Raw genomic sequence first — 22,095 nt, 5'->3', positions numbered from 1 at the left:
GAGCCTGGCTTCAGCTAATTGTGATTCTTAGTGACTATGTCGCAGTTTTCATTGACTTTCCCTATTGCTTGTTGCTCCTCCATTCAAAATGCTTCTGTTCCATAGTTTTTGCTGCTTGATGTATTATTGAATCTATCAGCAGCACGTGTAGTAGAGTACTGGATGGTGATTGGAAGAGTAGCTCCTTACAATTGCCTGCTATTTAAAACAGGTTTCTTTTCTCAATCTGTCACCTCTACGAATGGAATTTCCCAGTTGATTGGGGCACTTTCAAGGGTGGTTTTGCTGACTGCCCTGTGTGGGATGAGAAACGATGAAATGCAAAGGGAACTGGAAGAATTAGAATGGATGATACTGGTTCTATGTTATGAACTTTTTAAAAATGTCAACTACTGACGAAAAATACAAAACATGGCTTTAAAATACTGGTCTCAACTTTTACTGTATAAACTTTATCTATGTTGCTGCTAACTCAAAGATTACATTAAAATGTCTTAATTAAAAGTTCTGGAATTTCTCATATCTGAACAAGAATATATCCTTTTCACTTTGCATGTAATATTTTAAATTTGTTTGCAAACTAAAAGTGAATTCAGACTGAAGGCTTCCAATAATATTGATGCAATATTCACAGATAATTTCCCACCTAACATCTCCGGAAGTTCAACCATTCAAACTCGCCTTGATGAACCAGTGTTTGTTCTTTTTACTGCAACTGATAGCAATGATGATGAGGTGACATTTTCCGTGGCGACTAACTCTCCAGATATCACAATCACAGGTAAAGTTGAACTAATCAAAGATTTTCTCAGGTCATTTACATCTCTAGCCAATTACTATTTTGACATTCAACCAAGAATAATATTTTGTACGAGATATCATGTTTTAATTTTGAATATACTATGTTTACGTGAACTGCTGGACCATTTTGAATGAAATGGAGTCGTGATCCATACACAATTGAAGAATAGCTCACAGGCTTCATAAGAAGAATGCAACAAAAGCACCCCAATTTAAGATGATCATCAATTAATTAAAGAATAAAGTAGAAAATTAAATTCTTGTATCATTAGAATTTGAAATTCTTTCAGACATACATTTAAGCAGTGCCCATGGTTACACTGAATAGAGAGTTTGGACCATTTCTTTGAAACAAGCAATATTAAAGGCTATAGTGACCACTAGTAAGATATACATCTTGTTAGATTGCTGTGCACAAGATAAAGTCCATGTCTAAAATGTAACCACCTGTTTGGATTAAAAATGAAAGTGCTTAACAAAGTATATTTTAGTTTTGGAAGAAGTGCCTTTTATGTTCATTACTCTAGTGTGTATTTTTTCCAAATTCTTGTTTTATGCATTTAGCTATGAATCTTAATTGTGAAATACTTAATTTGATAAGAAACAAGAACAGAAATTACTGAAAAAGCTCAGTAGGCCTGGCAGCATCAGTGGAGAGAAATCAGAGTTAACTAATAACTAATTAACTCTCAGTTAATTCTGATTTCTCTCCACAGATCCTGCCAGTCCCATTTCGTTATTCCAACAATTTTGGTTTTTGTTTCTGATTTCCAGCATCTGCAGTTATTTCAAATTTTACTTAATAGCTTTATTTCATGATAAATGTATATTACATGGCTGTTGTGCATAGCTAACCTTTAGTAAAAGCACCAAAGAACTATATTTCTTTCAAAAATAGATCTGAATATAAATACACAGCATTTCTAAAAACTGTGTATGTTCTTTTTATCCTTACAGAAAATGGAAACTTTTCTTGGAATCCAACAAGCTCCATCCCAGTGTTTGCCATAATACAAGCAAATGATTCTAAAGCTGTTTCTGTGTTAGGATTGACACTTGTGTTGTGCAACTGTAGTATCAATTCAACCTGTGATTATTCCAGATCGATTTTAAGCACAACAACAAACAATACTGTTTTTAAGGTTAATCAAATTTATGCATTTTTAACCGCATTTTCAACACAAACCTTTTATGATTGTATTGAAATATTAAGACGACAATTTGAAGTTTAAGTGGTACATCTGAATAATTTTTATTAGAAAATAAGACTACAATTTGTTGAAATTCATTTTCTACTTAAGGTTTGAGTGGTCCAAGTAAAGTAGATCATGCTGTTGATTTTTGGGCATAAAATGCTACAAGATAGTGAAAAAAAACAAGAGATTTTATGGCAATTTTAATGTTTTGATGTAACAAAATTCTGCATTGCCAAGGGCACAAGATGTAGGTAGAATTTTCATTCAAAGGAATCATGCAATCTAAATCCTGTCTACACAATGTTTAGGTTGCAGGATGTCGCTGTACCACTGCCTACACGGGTGATTACTGCACTGAGGATTTTGATGCTTGTCAAGATAACCAATGCTTCTTGAATGACACTTGCAAAGACCAGCCTGCACCACTGGAGGGCTACACCTGTGATCCCTGTCCAGATAACTTAAAAGGAGATGGGATAAAATGTTTTGGTAAGGAACAGCTTAACTTATATTTACTGAAGTTTGCCATCAAAGTAGAAATATCCAGCAATTCTGGTTGCACCTGTGAAGAGAGAAACTGAGTTAATATTACAGGTCAAAAGTGAAAAATAAAGTAAAGGTAAAGTTACAGGTTTTAATCAAGCACAGACAGGAATTGCAAAGTTCTGTGATACGGTGGAAGGTAGGGGAGATGATGGTGCAATGCAAAGGTGGATGCCATTACAAGGCCTACATTTCCATCTAGAAGGACAAAGGCATTAGACACATGGAACACCACTAACTTGTGAATTTCCTTCCAAACCATCCACAGTCCTCACTTGGAAATGCATTGCCATTCTTTCAGTGTCACTGAGTCTAAATCCTGAAACTCAGTCCCTAACAGTATTGTGGTTCTATCTACACCAGATGGGCTATGGTGGTTCAAGCAGGCAGCTCACACCCACTTTCTCAAGGGCAATAAATGCTGGCCCAGCCAGTGAGGTGCACATCCCATGGCTGAATAAACCTGATGCTGCCAGACATGTAGACTAACATTTTCTGTTTTCATTTTAATTTTCAAAATATGAATCTTTTCTGAAAAAGAACAGGAAAATTATTTAAGAAATTTTTCTGGCAAACATAAACTAATTGACCAAATGGTATTAATTTTAGGAAGTATTACTGCACAATTAACATTAACCTCATGAAGTGGCTTTGTAGAACATTTGAAGAAATAGTGATGTCTAGTCCTATTGAAGCAGACCAGAAGCTCTACCAAGAATGATGAATTTTAGATGAGGTATTATCAAAACACCTTAATTAATTTATGTGTATTTGTTTGATATTTAAGACTTAGATGAGTGTTTGGAAAACATATCCTCCTGTGAACAGATCTGCACAAATGTGTTTGGAGGATACAACTGCAGCTGCAATGAGGGCTATGCAGTAAGCACACTCAACAGCTCCTTGTGTACTGGTAAGGTGCCAAACCTTGTTGCTATCAGCAAAATCAATCAGAATTTAGGAGGATGGGGGATTGTTGGGGGTGTCAACTAAGATGGTTTCTTGACAAATGGATTTTTAAAAAGCAGTTATTTTTGGCCTATTGTTGTGCAATAAGGACATGATTAGCAAATGACATTTTGGTAAATGAGGTCTAGGAAAGAGTTATTATAATATGGTATAATTTTACAGTAAGCATAAGAGTGATTTAGTTACATCTAAAACTAGCATTTTAAATATAAACAAACACATCTAAACAAAGTATGTAGATGATTGTACAATGTTGATTGGAAAACTAGATTAACAGATGTCATGTTAGATGGAGAAGAAAATACGTTCTTCAATTAAAAAGTGATGCATATGTTATTACCAAAAGTGTAACAGATGTGGACACTTTAAAATTTAAAGAATGACAAAGAATAACAAACAGTGAAATTCACAACTAATCTTGGAGGAACTGTTGGGCGAAGTTCACAGCACAGAATCAGATAAGTTAATTGTTGTTTTAAGTCTGTCCAAGAGAAAGGCTGCAGTAGTGGGTACAGTGGATTCTTTCTTGATTATATGTTTTTGGAGATAAGTCTCTTGATTAAACTTAAAATATAAGCCATAGCTATTAATTTATCCTGGGGCAGTGTTTGTAGAGGAATAAGACGGTGTTATTTTCTGGGTCTGTAGATTGTGAAGGAGCAAAAATGGCCTTTGCAGTGATACGTACTTCTTGTCAGATGTGGGAGTTTAAAGAGAGTTTAAGGGTTACTGTGGATTATATCTGCCATAAATGCTGTTGGATGCGAATCTTATCAGATCGAGTGATCGGTTGGGAAGACAGATAGAAGCGATGAGGAATTTGCAACAGCAACAGTATGTGATAGATGGCAGATATAGGAAGGGGGGAAAGTCTCAGATACAGTCACATGGATGGGTTAACTCCAAGAAGGGTGAGAGAGGTAGGCAGCTAGTGCAGGAGTCTTTTGTGGATATGCCCATTTCAAACAGGTATGCTGTTTTGGAAAATGTAGGGGGTGATGGATTCTCAGGGGAACGTAGCACAAACAGCCATGTTTCTGGTATTGAGACTGGCTCTAATGCAACGAGGGGTAAGTCAGCTTCCAAGAGATCAATTGTGTAAGAGGATTCTGTAGTCAGAGGTATAGACAGACGTTTCTGTGGCCAGCAGAGAAAAAGCAGAATGGTGTGTTGTTTCCCTGGTGCCAAGATCAAGGATGTCTCAGAGTGTGCAGAATGTTCTCACAGGGGAGAGGGGCCAGCAGGAGGTCATTGTCCACATTGGAGCCAACGACATTGGAAGGGAAAAGGTTGAGACTCTGAAAGGAGATTACAGAGAGTTAGGCAGAAATTTAAAAAGGAGGTCGTCAAGGGTACTAATATCGAGATTACTCCCAGTGCTACGAGCTAGTGAGGGCAGGAATATGAGGATTGAGCAGATGAATGCATGGCTGAGGAACTGGTGTATGGGAAAAGGATTCACATTTTTGGATCATTGGAATCTCTTTTGGGGTAGAAGTGACCTGTACAAGAAGGACGGATTGCACCTAAATTGGTAGGGGACTAATATACTGGCAGGAAAACTTGCTAACACATCTTGGGAGGATTTAAACTAGTAAGTTGTGGGGGGGCGGGGGGGGCGGTGGGACCCAGGGAGATAGTGAGGAAAGACATCGATCTGAGACGGGAACAGCTGAGAACAGAAGTGAGTCAAACAGTCAGGGGCAAGGTAGGACTATAAATTAAACTGCATTTACTTCAATGCAAGGGGCCTAACAGGGAAGACAGATGAACTCAGGGCATGGATAGGAACATGGGACTGGGATATCATAGCAATTACAGAAACATGGCTTAGGGATGGGCAGGACTTGGACTGCCATAGTGTTAAAGGTTTAGATGGAGAAAAATGTCTTAAGTGCGTACAAGACAATTTTTTGATTCAGTATGTGGATGTACCAACTAGAGAAGGTGCAAAACTTGACCTACTCATGGGAAATAAGACGGGCAGGTGACTGAGGTGTCAGTGGGAAGCACTTTGGGGCCAGCAACCATAATTCTATTCGTTTTAAAATAGTGATGGAAAAGGATAGAGCAGATATAAAGTTGAAGTTCTAAATTGGAGAAAGGCCAATTTTGACAGTATTAGGCAAGAACTTTTGAAAGTCGATTGGAGGCAGATGTTCGCAGGTAAAGGGACGGCTGGAAAATGGGAAGCCTTCAGAAATAAGATAAGAATCCAGAGAAAGTATATTCCTGTCAGGGTGAAAGGAAAGGCTGGTAGGCATAGGGAATGCTGGATGACTAAAGAAATTGAGGATTTAGTTAAGAAAAAGAAGGAAGCATATGTCAGGTATAAACAGGATAGATGGAGTGAATCCTTAGAAGAGTATAAAGAAAGTAGAGTATACTTAAGAGGGAAATCAGGAGGGCAAAACGGGGACATGAGATAGCTTTGGCAAATAGAAATAAGGAGAATCCAAAGGGTTTTTCCAAATATATTAAGGACAAAAGGGTAACTAGGGAGAAAATAGGGCCCCTCAAAGATTCCTCATTTCCCCTCCCCCCACCTTATCTCAGTCCCAACCCCCGAATTCAGCACCGCCCTCTTGACCTGCAATCTTCTTCCCGACCTCTCCACCCCCACCCCCTCTCCGGCCTATCAACCTCACCCTCACCTCCTTCCACCTATCGTATTCCCAGCACCCCTCCCCAAAATTACCTCCCCCCTACCTTTTATCTCAGCCTGCTTGGCACACCAACCTCATTCCTGAAGAAGAGTTTATGCCCTAAACGTCGATTCTCCTGCTCCTTGGATGCTGCCTGGCCTGCTGTGTTTTTCCAGCACCACACTTTTCAACTCTGGTCTCCAGCATCTGCAGTCCTCACTTTCCCCTCAAAGATCAGCAAAGATCTCCCCTTTGTGTGGAGCCACAGAAAATGGGGGAGATACTAAATGAATATTTTGCATCAGTATTTACTGTGGAAAAAGATATGGAAGATATAGACTGTAGGGAAATAGATGGTGACATCTTGCAAAATGTCCAGGTTACAGAGGAGGAAGTGCTGGATGTCTTGAAACGGTTAAAGGTGGATAAATCCCCAGGACCTGATCAGGTGTACCCGAGAACTCTGTGGGAAGCTAGAGAAGTGATTGCTGGGCCTCTTGCTGATATATTTGTATCATCGATATCACAGGTGAGGTGCCAGAAGACAGGAGGTTGGAAAACGTGGTGCCACTGTTTAAGAAGGGCAGTAAAGACAAGCCAGGGAAGTATAGACCGGTGAGCCTGACCTCAGTGGCGGGCAAGTTGTTGGAGGGAATCCTGAGGAACAGGATGCACATGTATTTGGAAAGGCAAGGAATAATTAGGGATAGTCAATATGGCTTTGTGCGTGGGAAATCATGTCTCACAAACTTGATTGAGTTTTTTGAAGAAGTAACAAAGAGGATTGATGAGGGCAGAGCAGTAGATGTGATCAATATGGACTTCAGTAAGGCGTTCGACAAGGTTCCCCATGGGAGACTGATTGGCAAGGTTAGATCTCATGGAATACAGGGAGAACTAGCCATTTGGATACAGAACTGGCTCAAAGGTAGAAGACAGACAGAAGAGGTGGAGGGTTGTTTTTCAGAATGGAGGCTTGTGACCAGTGGAGTACCACAAGGATCGGCGCTGGGCCCTCTACCTTTTGTCATTTACATAAATGATTTGGATGTGGGCATAGAGGTACAGTTAGTAAGTTTGCAGATGACACCAAAATTGGAGGTGTAGTGGACAGAGAAGAGAGTAACAACAGATTACAACAGGATCTTGACCAGATGGGTCAATGGACTGAGAAGTGGCAGATGGAGTTTAATTTAGATAAATGCGAAGTGCTGCATTTTGGGAAAGCAAATCTTAGCAGGACTTATACACTTAATGGTAAGGTCCTACGGAGTGTTGCTGAATAAAGAGACCTTGGAGTGCAGGTTCATAGCTTCTTGAAAGTGGAGTTGCAGGTAGATAGGATAGTGAAGAAGGCATTTGGTATGCTTTCCTTTATTGGTCAGAGTATTGAGTACAGGAATTGGGAGGTCATGTTGCGGCTGTACAGGACATTGGTTAGGCCACTGTTGGAATATTGCGTGCAATTCTGGTCTACTTCCTATCGGAAAGATGTTGTGAAATTTGAAAGGGTTCAGAAAAGATTTACAAGGATGTTGCCAGGATTGGAGGATCTGAGCTACAGGGAGAGGCTGAACAGGCTGGGGCTATTTTCCGTGGAGCGTCGGAGGCTGAGGGGTGACCTTATCGAGGTTTACAAAATTATGAGGGGTATAGATAGGATAAATAGACAAAGTCTTTTCCCTGGGGTCGGGGAGTCCAGAACTATAGGTTTAGGGTGAGAGGGGAAGATATAAAAGAGACCTAAGGGGCAAAAAAGTGTGTAAAAAGGTAGAGATTAGCAAAAATAAACATTGCACATAAACAGAGACATAAACACAAGAATTTGCATTTGTCTTTGTGTTAGAAGACACAACATTGTCTGAATGTAAGGGATAACCAAGTGTTTAGCCAACATGAGGGTATCAAGCATACAATGGGGTTAAAGGAGTAGTAAAGATGATGGCTAACATAGAAATCAAGCTGGAATACTTGCAAAAAGCTTGAGGACAAATTTCATAAGGCAATATTCTTTGAAATAAATGTATCCATTGCACAGCATATTTTTTTGCCATGATTATTATTTATCTTTGACAATCTGGAAAGAATTCAGCCTTACTAAAACTGAAATAGACAATATCATAGCCATTGTTCTAATCTCCTTTTGCAGACATCGATGAGTGCAGTGATACTTCTACATGTCCAGAAAATGCTGAATGTCACAATGTAATAGGAAGCTACACATGTGTGTGCATGTCTGGATATGAAGGAGATCCGTACAAATTCTGCATTGGTACAATATCTTTTGTTACTTTAAAATATCATCACAAGTTAATCTAATATGGCAATAAAATGAAATTAAAATTGTCTCTGGTGTGTAACTGTCTTGCTCAGCTTCTATTTTAATTGTGTTTCTTGTCCTTCAAATTACCTTCCACTCCTTCCATCTTCCTGCTTTCCTGTGGATCTCATTTTCTTTTGTTATAGATTTATCTCTGTCAATGTCTGTGCCTTTCGTTTTTCCATGTACTTTTCTGTAAACTCTGTATTAATTTAGTTTGAGACATTATGGCAATGATTTATAAGTATGTTGTTAGTTTATTTTTGGTGAATACATACTTACATAGTAAACTTCTATAAACCAAATACAGATTGAATTATTATCTCATTCTGCTTCCCAAAAACCATGCCCCTCTAGCTTCTTACTGTATACAAGAAACCGGTTGAGAGATGTATTCAGTTTATATAATGTCAAATTGGATCAACATATTCCTCCACCCAGGATACAACACCTCAGGTGTAATATTCAGCTGTGATGTTAGACTGGAAGAGTTATACATTCTAGATTATTTTGTATAGAGATTGATGTGATATGCTTGTAATGTAAAGTATTTCAGTACTAGAGGAATATGTGTACCCTATAAAGATATCATTATTCCAGGATAGGTACATCATTGGTCAAAAACATATCCAAAAAAGGTGACTCAACCCATCTCAGTACAGCAGTCCTTAGTATACAAATGTAGATATGTACAAGTGGTGTACCAGCTCCTATTTTAAATATCTGTTACTTTTAGAGTGATAGAGTCATAGAGATGTACAGCATGGAAACAGACCCTTCCGTCCAACCCGTCCATGCCGACCAGATTTCCCAACCCAATCTAGTCCCACCTGCCAGCACCCGGTCCATATCCCTCCAAACCCTTCCTATTCATATACCCATCCAAATGCCACTTAAATGTTACAATTGTACCAGCCTCTACCACATCCTCTGGCAGCTCATTCCATACACATACCACCCTCTCTGTGAAAAAGTTGCCCCTTTGTTCTCTTTTATATCTTTCCAATCTCACCCTAAACCTACGCTCTCTAGTTCTGGACTCCCCGAACCCAGGGAAAAGACTTTGCCTATTTATCCTATACATGCCCCTCATAATTTTGTAAACCTCTATAAGGTCACCCCTCAGCCTCTGACGCTCCAGGGAAAACAGCCCCAGCCTGTTCAGCCTCTCCCTGTAGCTCAGATCCTCCAACCCTGGCAACATTCTTGTAAATCTTTTCTGAACCCTTTCAAGTTTCACAACATCTTTCCGATAGGAAGTAGACCAGAATTGCACGCAATATTCCAACAGTGGCCTAACCAATGTCCTGTACAGCCGCAACATGACCTCCTAACTCCTGTACTCAATACTCTGACCAATAAAGGAAAGCATACCAAACGCCTTCTTCACTATCCTATCTACCTGCGACTCCACTTTCAAGGAGCAATGAACCTGCACTCCAAGGTCTCTTTGTTCAGCAACACCCCCGAGGACCTTACCATTAAGTGTACAAGTCCTGCTAAGATTTGCTTTCCCAAAATGCAGCACTTCGCATTTATCTGAATTAAATTCCATCTGCCACTTCTCAGCCCATTGGCCCATCTGGTCAAGATCCTGTTGTAATCTGAGGTAACCCTCTTCGTTATCCACTACACCTCCAATTTTGGTGTCATCTGCAAACTTACTAACTGTACCTCTTATGCTCGCATCCAAATCATTTATGTAAATGACAAAAAGTAGAAGGCCCAGCACCGATCCTTGTGGCACAGGCCTTCAGTCTGAAAAACAACCCTCCACCACCACCCTCTGTCTTCTACCTTTGAGCCAGTTCTGTATCCAAATGGCTAGTTCTCCCCGTATTCCATGAGATCTGACCTTGCTAATCAGTCTCTTTTACTTGATAATATTCTCAAATTAATGTTAAATCACACAAACTTCACCTTATATTTTTGTGAAGTTGTTTGAACATACCCACTTAGGCATTTCCAAAGAAATAATGTCTTATTTTCATCCTGATCTGAGCCATTCCAAATCTTAGAAACTGAAAGAACTCTCTTCACATTTACTCAACTATCCAATACCTTTTATCTCAAAGTTTATATTTTTCAATCCTAACCCCTGACACAGTATATCATTTGGTCAATGAATGTATATTTTAATTTTTGATTTCTGAACCTTCTCTACACAATCCAAGTTGTCAACTCTTCTCATTTTGATGAATGATGTCAATAATCAGTCATGTTTCCATCAACAATTTAACACTGACTAAATCATTATACCCATAAGACTAAACCTTTACTTCCAAATTGTTTATTATATTCATCTTCCAGATATAAATGAATGTCTTGACTACAATGCCTGTCCAGCTCGCAATTCGATTTGTACTAATACCAATGGCTCTTACACCTGTAGTTGCTCAGCAGGATATGAAGGATCCAATTGCTCAGGTGAGAAATACACACAGCTTAAGGATTAGTCCTTGGAAGAATTGATCTTGTCAGTGATCAACTTGTACCCTATGACTACATCATCTTGTGAGTTTTGTCACTTATTCATGAAATGGTAGAAATATGGGACAGTTGAATTGAGAATTTCATAAACTGGCGAAGAGAACAACCATGAAAATATACAGAATTAAATGAACCACCATTTTCAACTCAATGGTTGCAATTAACCCCTCCTCAAGGCAGCAAGGAAGGTGGTGAGAAAGACAGTATTATTGAAACATTTACATTCAACAGTTTGAGCAAGAGGGTAATCTCACCCATGCATATCTTTATGAAAATTACATATGGAACTGAGTTGCCAGATAATTGAAACTCAATACAGTTGTTTTTGTGAATGAAGATAGTTGTACCATTTGCACTGTGTATTTTCCTATTCAATAGTAGCTAGCTTTATGTAAATGTCCAAAACATAGGTACTTTTATTATTTGGGGTTTAAACGCCCGATAAACTTTGTATGCTAATCAAAAGATAAAAGTTAGGGCAAAGATTTTCATAAGCACATGTATACACAGGCACTAATTGATCTGCAAGAAGTTTTGTTTTAAATATCTTCTCCAGTCAGAAATATAAAGGCTGAAAAAGAAGGGAAATAGAATGAGAACAAAATAGAACAAATAGATCAGTAAAAAGGCAGATACGGCAGGGTTATAGGGTAGAGATGTTATGTTTTGTTTTATTCTTTCACAAGATATGAGTGCCACCATCTAGGCTAACATTTATCGCCCATTCCTTAACTTTGAGAAGCTGGCAAAGTGAGATACCGTCTTGAAACACAGATGCCCATGGTGCAGGTACATCCTTAGTGCTGTTACAAAGAGAGCTCCAGGATGTTGACCTCGGAACAGTGAAGAATGGCAGGACGGTGTATAGTTTGGAGGGGAGCACACTGGTGATGCTGTCCTTGACCCTTGAGGTGGTTGAGGTCGTGAGTTTGCAGGGTACTTCTGAAGAAGCCTCAGTGAGTCATTGGGAGACTGTAGTATGGTGATGGCATTGCACTTCAAAGGGATCAAAGGCACAAAGCCTGGGGGAGCCATGGGTTCAAATCCCACTGTGGCAGCTGCCAAAATTTAAATTCAATTGATAAATCTGGATTTTCAATATCTTAGTAATGGTGATCATAAAACTACCACCACTTATTATTAAAACCCATCTGATTCAGTCCTGTCCTTTAAGGAAGACAATCTGCTATCCTTACCTGGGCTGGCCTATATGTAAATCCAGACCCACAACAATGTGATTAATTCTTACTGTCTTCTCAAATGGCTGTGCACGCTACTCAGTAAATGGCAACTGGGGATGGGCTTTTCCTGAGACATTCATATCTTATGAAAGAATAAATAATAAAATTGCTGCGAAGCATCTTGTAGATGGTACACACTGCTGCCCTGGGAGTGAACTTTTAAGGTGGGATTCTAATCAAGCAGGTTCCTTTTGTCCTGGATGGCTCCAAGCTTTGAGTGTTGTGGGAGCTCCACTCATTCAGAGAAGTAAAGAATACTTCATTAAAATCCTGACTTGTGCCTTGTAGAGAGTGGATAGGCTTTGAGGAATCGGGAAATTAGTTATTCACTGTAAACTTCCCAGTCACTGACACTTCTCTTGTAGGTGGTCTTGTTAACATTTATTTACCTCGAGCTAAAAAATTTACTCTCTAGGTATAGCTGAATCAAATCAATCCAGAATCAAATAACTTACTCTAAAGCTCAAGATATCTAATCTGATGGTTCATATACCAGTCAATGCAAACCTATGATATGGTGGTGCGAGTATTGGACTGGGGTTGACAGAGTCAGGAGTCACACAACACCAAGTTATAGTCCAACAGGTTTATTTGAAATCACAAGGTTTAGGAGTGCTGCTCCTTCATCAGGTGAAGTGAATGTTTTCATCATTATGTTTTTGTAAGTGGGGTACCCCAAAACTCTCAATCCTTCCACATCCCTTCCTTAATTATTCTTTCCTAAAATTGCTCTGATTTACTATTTTGATGGTAGGACATCCAAAAGTGAACACTCATCCTACTTTTCCCAACAATGAATGGACAGAGTGACCATTCCAGTTTTACTGATCCCGATTTAAAAGCTGGAGCAGAAGTGATGTACATGAAACAGGCAGGAAACCTAGGGTTGGGAGTGTGATGCTGGAAAAGCACAATAGGTCAGGCAGCATCAGAGGGGCAGGAGAATCGACGTTTTGGGCAAAAGCCCTTCATCAGGGATGGGCCCTCATTCTCAATTCTCCTGCTCCTTGGATGCTGCCTAACCTGCTGTGCTTTTCCAGCACCACACTCCCAACTCGTATCTCCAGCATCTGCAGTCCTCATTTTCACCTCGGAAAGCTAGGGAATCCAGACAAACACATGGTAACAAGTACATGTGGAACGGGCAGATGTATCTGATTTTAACAGTCAGATTTTATTTTCATAAATATTTCCACTTTGAGCCTGAAAGAGAGGAGCCACATTTCTGGTGGCAGGAAACCACATTTGAGAAGCCAGTTTCAAACATTGGTGCAGGGGCCTGGATATGATTCGGGCTGAGAGAAGCTGTTGGCTTCCACCTTGGCTCTGGAGAAGCAGCCCTACATTCCCTCACAGACAAAGTGCAACTGGAAAAGCTTAAAAACCAACTTTCCTCAGTTCTTCTGGCTCAGAAGCCACATCCTGATCAGGAAGGTGTCACACATTAAACATTCCTGATGAAGAGCGTATGCTTAAAACATTGATTCTTCTGCTCCTCGGATGCTGCCCGACCTGCTGTGCTTTTCCAGCACCACATTTTTCAACTCTGATCTCCAGCTTCTGCAGCGTTCACTTTCTCCCACAGATTAAACAAGACCCATTTAAACTCTGGTGGGTCTCCTGCTTACCTGCTCAAAAGAACAGCTTTGTAACAGGACATGGCAGGAAAGCAGCTACGTCAAAGAGTAGACCTTTCTCTCACTTTAACGAGATAAGGGCAGCAGCAGCAGTGACAAACAGCCTGGTGCACACCATTACTCTGAGGTTCGTATAGCTTTCCATTTTGGTCAGACCAACACAAGGAGTAAGGCTGTGACCGTGATTGAGAATGGGGTTTATGAAAAACTGAACTGTTTCAAAGCCAACTTCAATCTTCACCTTTTTATTGTCAATAACTCTGATGGACAAACAGTCATGGGTTAGATTCAAAGTGTTCTACTTTTCCCAACAGTTATCAATGAGTGTAACTCATGCTCACCATATTCACAATGTACCTTTGATGGACAAAGCTATAACTGTACTTGCAAACCAGGATTTTCAGGTAAATATATCACAAAATCTTTTTATAGCTATAAAAACTCCTTCTGAAAGGCTCAGCTAAATAATTAAGCATTTGGACGCAATGATTGTTCACAGTTCCATCTTATTGAATGTTGTGTTCTAGGTTCATTTCTCAAAAGTATTATATTGTTACAGTGGTGCAACAACTAGGCATATCTATTCACAAGGTATGATCAGTGTACTGTACTTTCATTAGACAAATTTGAAAGCTATCACTCAATGGATTTTGGGACAGTTGGAAGACAGACTCGTTTCATATTAAGAAAGAAATAGTTATTTTTGTGACTTCTACAGTTGATCAGAATAATATTGGATGAACAAGCAACTAACAGGAGGAAATAACTCCTTAAACATCTTCATCTCCATCCATGAAAAGACAAAATACTATGGATGCTGACAATCTGAAACAAACACAGAAAATGCTGGAGACACTTTGGCAGTGTCTGTGGAGAAATGAGGAGTGATGGAGAGATCTTTTGACTTTCTCCAGCATTTTCTGTTCTTTTTCAATCTTCTTCCTCTTTGGAGCCCACACCATGAGGATAAGAAGTGAGGCTGAAGTGTCAGCAAGTGTCTTCAGCCAAGACTGCCCTCCCAACACCTCCAGCAACATTGATATCAGTATTCAAGTAACTCTAATCACTCCATGGGACAAACAATTGAGTGCACAAGAATAGGTAACATTTACTGGTAATTCTGAAGATCTGTGCAGCAAGCTAACTGCAGCCCTATCCAAGGTAGCCTAGTACAACAGTGACAGTGGAATCTAGACAACAACGAAGAAGATCATGATGTATAAGTCTTTCAATAAAAAAAAAGACAAATCTAATCTAAAGCAACTCATCAAGATTAGTTTAACAAAAACATCCCTCGTTTTTTTTCTGACATTAGGATTATAAACACAATGGAACCTATATCAACATCAACATTCCACTCCAAATAATGCATTTCCTAAAATATTTACTGTCCCGTCTTCTCCAAAGTTAAAGCAGGCAGTTGGTAAAACTCTGGAAACCCTACCCCATTACTTCTTTGTATATCATTATTGGAAGTTAAGACTTATGGTCTTTCACCCCAAAGAGTACACTCCTCTGATCATCATGCAATGAGATACCCATAATGTTTATTGACAGGGTTGTTTTATACAGAACAGCATTGCTATACCATGTAATATGCTTCCATAATACACAATGAACATCGATGCATTTCAATCTCCCGTTATCTTTATATCTTTGTGTAATTCACTGGTAATTGTACAATAATATAATAAATGTTCAGAGAATTAATGAAAAGAAATCATTAACATCATTCGGTGCATAACAATTTGTGTAATTGAATTGCCCTACTTTAGGGAATGGTACCACCTGCATTCCATTGCCAAGTCCATGTGGCTCTTCCCAATGCTCTCCATCATTCTGCAAAAATGGAGGAACCTGTGTACCCAACCCTGATGATGGCTGCAAACCTTTCTGCCAGTGTCCACGTCAGTACGGAGGGGAGCAGTGCACACTTGCAAGTCTGCAGTTTGTTGCAGAACCATTATCAAGTACGTTAGTATACTCGGAATGCTGGAACTTTAAAAGCAAGCTTATGGCCAATTTTGTTCTTCAGTTTTGTTACTAATAAAGTATTTTAAATATAGATAAAACTGCTTTCATCAAATATTCGAATCAATTTCTAATTCTAATACTCTAAAATTTTGGCTATGCATCCTTGCATTCTTATGTAAGAGAAAGACATAGAGAGAGAGAGAGAGAGAGAGAGAGAGACAGACAGACAGACAGAGAGAGAGAGACAGAGAGAAAGACAGAGAGAGACACACACAGAGGTAGAGAGAGCTTTCTTCGCATATATTGCACTGAAATCAATAAATTCCCAGTTGCTTTCCAAATTTTTGGCTGTTAGTACAATCCAACTTATTTTACATCTGTTTTCAATTAATCTGCAATAAATATTCATGGTGGCACAGTGGTTAGCCCTGCTGCATTACAGCACCAGGGACCTGGGTTCCATTTTAGCCTTGAGCGACTATGTGGAGTTTGCACATTCTCCCAGTATCTGTGTGTATTTCCTCTGGGCGCTCCAGTTTCCTCCAACAACCCAGAGATGTGCAGATTAGGTGAACTGGCCATGTTAAATTACCCATACTGTTCATGGGTGTATAGTTTAGATGCATTAGTTAGGGGAATGGGTCTGGGTGGATTACTCTTTGGAGGGTCAGTGTGAACTTGTTGGGTCAAATGGCCTGTTTCTACACTGCAGGGATTCTATGATTCTATTTGTCAGTCTACAATTTTGGTTGTTGAATTACACAGCTGATCTATATTTGGTAACTCCTTCACTGTATCAATTGCTGTCCTTATTTGTCAATTACAAACTTGATGAACATTTTAAACATACAGATCATAACTGTAGGTTGAAAACAGGAGGTGCAGAAACATAGTCTCCCACAGGTTTTCACACAGAGTCATCTCTGGACAATCATAAAATGCTTGCAACACCGAAGGAGGACCTTCGGCCTGATGTATTTGTCCTTGCCCTCTGAAGGAGCCTCTTTACGACCTTTCCCCCATAGCACTGCAAATTTTCCTTTTTAGATTAGATTTTAGATTAGATTACATTACAGTGTGGAAACAGGCCCTTCGGCCCAACAAGTCCACACCGACCCACGAAGCGCAACCCACCCCTACCCCTACATTTACCCCTTACCTAACACTACGGACAATTTAGCATGGCCAATTCACCTGACCTGCATATCTTTGGACTGTGGGAGGAAACCGGAGCACCCGGAGGAAACCCATGCAGACACGGGGAGGACGTGCAAACTCCACACAGTCAGTCGCCTGAGGCGGGAATTGAACCCGGGTCTCTGGCGCTGTGAGGCAGCAGTGCTAACCACTGTGCCACCGTGCCGCCCAATGATTAGATAATGATCAAATTTCTATTCGAAATGCAAGCTCCCTGCACCATACCCTCAGGCAATGCATTCCAGATCTGAAGCACTTACTGCATAATAAAGCATTTCTGCATGTCCCAATTGTTTCATTTGCAAATTACTTAAAAAGCTGGGCCTACCAATTTTGCTCTTTTCACCAGTGGGACATTTCTACATATCCACTCTATACATACCCATTATTATTTTAATAGCTTTGGAACGTCACCTTTCAAAATTCTCTTCCTGAAGGAAAACATTCCTAACTTCTGCAATATGTGGAGCTGAGGTTCCTTATCCATAAAACTATCTGCATGAATCTTATCTCAACACTGTTAAATGTATTCACATTATTCCCAAAGTAGGGCAGCACGGTGGCTCAGTGGTTAGCACTGCTGCCTCACAGTGCCAGGAACTCAGGTGACCATTTGTTTTGAGTTCGCACATTCTCCCTGTGTCTGCGTGAGTTTCCTGTGGGTGCTCTTGTTTCCTCCCACTGTCTAAAGATGTGTAGGTTAGGTGGCTTGGCTATGCTAAATTGCCCATAGTGCCCAAGGATGCTGAGGTTAAGTGGATTAGCCAAGGGAAATGCAGGGTGATGGGATGTTGGTGTTGGTGGTGGTGATGTTGGTGGTGGTGGTGGGGAGGGGGTGGAGGGGATGCTCTTCAAAAGAGTCAGTGTGGACTTGTTGGGCCAAATGGGCTGTTTCCACACTGTAGGGATTCCATGTGGGCCTGGTGGCTCAGTAGTTACTATGGCTGCCCCACAGCAGCAGAGGCTTGGGTTCAATTCCTGCTGTTTGTATGGAGGTTATACACTCTCCTGATCTATAATGGAATTCTCACAAATTGAAATGAATTACGATATTATTTGCTTTGCCCTTCTTCCAATTTTACTTTGTGCTATTACCTCAAATACATCTACTTTCTAACTTCAGTAATTCCAATAACTCAGCCATTTCTTTTTATGAATCAAATGGGAATAAATCCTTCGAAGATAAAGATAAAGATAGGATAAGACAAAGGTAAATCTTCCATGGGGTGACACATTGGCTCATTGGTTAGCACTGCTACTTCCCAGCACCAGAGACCTGGGTTCGATTCCAGCTTCGGGCAACTGTCTGTGTGGAGTTTGCATGTTCTCCCCATGTCTGCGTGGGTTTCCTCCAGTGCTCTTCCTCCCACAGTCCAAAGATGGGCCGGTTAGATGGATTGGCTATGCTGCATGGCCCATTGTATCCAGAGATCTGCAGGCTAGGTGAATTAGCCATGGAAAATGCAGGGTTACAGGAATAGGGTGTTGGCTGGGTCTGGGTGGGATGCTCTTCAGAGAGTCAGTCAGACTCGGTGGCTGAATGGCCTCTTTCTGTACTGTAAGAGATTCTAGATTAGTAGAATTAGATGCAATACTTCATTTGATTGCATTAGTTAAGGGCTATCATTGTGTACTTTAATCAGCAATTATATTCAATTGTAAAAAAATTATTTATGGGAAAATGTTTTTTTTTCTGGTTTCAGCTATGCCAAAGAGATCAGTCAATATTACATTGAGGCTACAGGGAATCAATGTGACTGTCTTAAGTAACAGAAGCAGCATAGATTACATCTCCCTGACTAATAGCACTTCAGTAAAGGTATGTCTTGATATGTCAATGATAGATTCACACTTCTTTTTCAATGTACAAAGTAGGAAACAATGTCATTCAGCCCCTCAGATCTGCCCTGTCATTTGATAATATTATGATTGGTCTGACTGTGACGTCAACCCCACATCCAAACTATGCTTGATAACCTTTGACTCCCTTGTTAGTCAAGAATCTACTTTGGCCTTAAATATATTCCATGACAGTCGCTGCCACATCATGGAGCAGCATTCCAAAGACACTCAAACCTCAAAGAAATAAAGTTCTCCTTTTCTCCATCTTAATTGAGTGACCCATTATTTTAAAACTATGTTCCTAGTTCTAATCCCTCTCACAATATGAAATTTCTTTCACTTTCTATCCTTCCAAGCCCCCTCAGGATCCAATAGGATTGCCTCTCATTCTTCTAAACTCCATTAAAACTGGCCCAAACTATCCAACCTTTTCAGAAAACTATCCATCCTATGAGTCAATTAAATGAACTTTCTTTGAATGGCTTCTAACACATTTCTATCCTTTCTTAAATAAGGACTAAATTTTATACAATGCTCCAGGCATAGTCTCACCAATGCCCCGTACAACTGAACCAAAACATCTTTACACTTTTTTTCATTCACCTTGTGTTAAATGCTAGCATTCCATTTGTTACCTTAATCACACAAAGTAGCTGCACACAAACCTTTTGAAATTCTTATCACAGGACACCTAAATCCCTCTGCAGCTCTTAATTCTGCAATTTCTCCACATTCAAATAATAATCTACTTTTCTCTTCTTCCTGCCAAACTGGACAAGCTCATATTTTCCTACATTACACTCAGTTTGTCATAATTCTTCTCACTCTCATTGGAACCTGTGAAGTGATGTAGATAAGTTCTGTCCTATTCACAATTTACATTACTCCCTGATTTTGTTTCAGTAGCAAATTTAGCAACTGTACATTTGGCTTCATCAAAGCCATTGTGACAAGTTGAAACTTCCAATGAGCAATTAGCCAGCACATGGATTCCTCTGAACTCATCCCCAGCTCTGAGTTACAGTTGGAGACGGTGGGTAGTTCCATTTACTCGGCTTAATAGGAACACATGTAAGGTGAAAGGAATTAATACCCATTTTAACTTCTGGGTAACAAATAAACTGACCCTAACCACCAAACCTCAGAATGGACCCACCCTCTCCCGACAGCTTCTTCCCATCCTGACCATCCCAAGAATTGCCCCCACCAATTCTTCCTCATGCCCCACCATCATGTGATCCTTCTTAACACATTCCAAACACCCTGCCACCCCAAAGGTCAATCACATCTTCCAACTTCCTACATCCCACCAGCTGGGCTCCTTGCTGACCCAATTCTCTCCAGCCCACTCCAAGTCCTTAACCAGTTGGCCACCACTGGTCACCTTCCTGAACTTATTCACTTACCTCAATCCCACTCTCTCTACCCCTTACCCAGTTCAGACACACTTATTCACTAGAAATTATTAGATAATATAATGGTAAATTAAGTAAATTTGGAGTGTATATTCCCCACACATCTGTGAACATCTAAAAGATTTCTCTAATTCTATGTTTGCCTCAATCTGACTGACCAGTGGAGTTCTATGCTCCAAGCTAAACTGGAGTGAATTTGTTTGCTATTGGTTAGGTTTTTTTAGTTGCAGTGTTTTATAGATGCGTAAACATGCATTTATGCTGTTTTGCAATGACTACTGCCACATCCCAATTAAATGTGCATCAGACATGGATATATCCAGTTTGCCTTGAAAGATTTTCTTCTGACATTTTAACTGAAAGTATAGTTTCGAGCAGAATCCTCCTTTAGATTGTTTTAATGCAGCTGCAAACAGGGCTGGTGCAATTTATTGCATGTGTGCATGGTGCTCCATCTAGTGGTGGCACTGGCCACAAATGCAGCCAAACAAATTACACGTATAGCTACATAATAAATGATTTTAAATTTTTTAAATTACATTATACTTACAATTGATAAAAATTACATTAAGTATTTCATAACATCTTGCCATTGTTCAATTTGAGAGCACCAAATATTAGATAAACAATATTAACCTTTATTAAAATGGATCAACAAAAATGTTGCATTTGTTTCTGGTTCCATTTACTAAGCTTCATAAGACTAAAGGAATTTTAAAACAAGGAACAGGGGCTATTTGCCTTTCAAGCAACAAAACATCTACAATGAGTGATCACCTGCTCAGATCAGTTAGAAGTTGTTGTCAACTAATTCCCCTGACTGGCTTGTTGCACTAAGTGATTCACCACACTATCAAAAAAAGATGTTGCTCCTGCTCAATATCCTTCTCCTCCTCCTTGGAAGGCTGCTGCCATTCTCCCATCTCTTCATGTCTATCACAGGGCTTCTCGGTTTGCTCCAGTTGAGCAGAGTGCAGCATGATAGGATTATGCTACTCACTCTGTCTAGACAGACAGCAAGCGTCTTCCAGACCAGTCCAAGCATCAAACCCTCAAACTCAAGAAGCTTTTCTCCGCTCCATATCGGCCCAGGGAAAGAACAAGCTGCACCGTACCTACATTCAGCCTCCATTAGAAAATTGTCCCATCAGGTCATAGGCCTCATCCCAGAAGATGACTCAGTTCTGTTACAGTGTCTTGGAACATCCTCCATCTGTGGCACCAATGCATCTTCCACATCTGGAATGACATTGAGGGCAATAGGCTCCAGTCCTCTTATAGCTCCCCTGCATTCTGAGGGGGCCTTCAGCTGCGACGTCTTCATGTGGAGCCTGTTTGGCTGCTCTTGAAGGTTGCTGTTGATACTGGGCTTGCTCCTGCATCTTCCCTCCTCAATTTATTTGCAGTTTCATTGCCCAGCAGCCAACTAATGATGACCACTACTGTAGCTGAATGTGGGTCCACTTCCAATAAGTCTATATGGGGAATATCAAATACACAACATTCAGGTGTCACATCATATACAAAGGCCAGGTAAACTGATGGTTAACAAGCGACTATGACAGGAGAAGGGGATTGTATGTGAGAGGGAATGTTAGCTGTGTTCCATGAGCAGTCTAGCTTTGCAATTGCTGTGCCATTACATTGCTAGTGAGCAGCAATATTGGACCATCAATGCCTTTCCAGGCAAACAGCGATACTGCAGTCACAGTGGATGCCACTGAGTGGCAAGTTGTTCCAGAAATGGTGTGTGGTAAGATGGAGCTAGCATCGGACATGAGAGTTTCCATAGGGTGAGGTAGCTGGTTAATGTAGTGAGTTTGGC

The 22,095-nt window shown here is 40.2% G+C and overlaps 1 protein-coding gene across 1 annotated transcript in view; it reads left to right on the top strand.

Moving 5' to 3' along the window:
* Window positions 1-22,095, top strand: part of LOC140478646 (mucin-4) — a 149,869-nt gene that overhangs the window by 109,216 nt on the left and 18,558 nt on the right. The window contains exons 31-39 of the mRNA XM_072571862.1: window positions 635-781; window positions 1,759-1,943; window positions 2,306-2,486; window positions 3,328-3,453; window positions 8,304-8,426; window positions 10,785-10,901; window positions 14,157-14,246; window positions 15,618-15,812; window positions 18,717-18,832. Of these exons, the coding sequence (XP_072427963.1) occupies window positions 635-781; window positions 1,759-1,943; window positions 2,306-2,486; window positions 3,328-3,453; window positions 8,304-8,426; window positions 10,785-10,901; window positions 14,157-14,246; window positions 15,618-15,812; window positions 18,717-18,832 (1,280 nt within the window). The remainder of the gene's footprint in view (window positions 1-634; window positions 782-1,758; window positions 1,944-2,305; window positions 2,487-3,327; window positions 3,454-8,303; window positions 8,427-10,784; window positions 10,902-14,156; window positions 14,247-15,617; window positions 15,813-18,716; window positions 18,833-22,095) is intronic.

Source organism: Chiloscyllium punctatum, chromosome 6 (assembly GCF_047496795.1).
Source record: "Chiloscyllium punctatum isolate Juve2018m chromosome 6, sChiPun1.3, whole genome shotgun sequence".
In the NCBI taxonomy this organism is placed as follows: Eukaryota; Metazoa; Chordata; class Chondrichthyes; order Orectolobiformes; family Hemiscylliidae; genus Chiloscyllium; species Chiloscyllium punctatum.
This window is presented reverse-complemented; position numbering and strand designations above follow the sequence as displayed.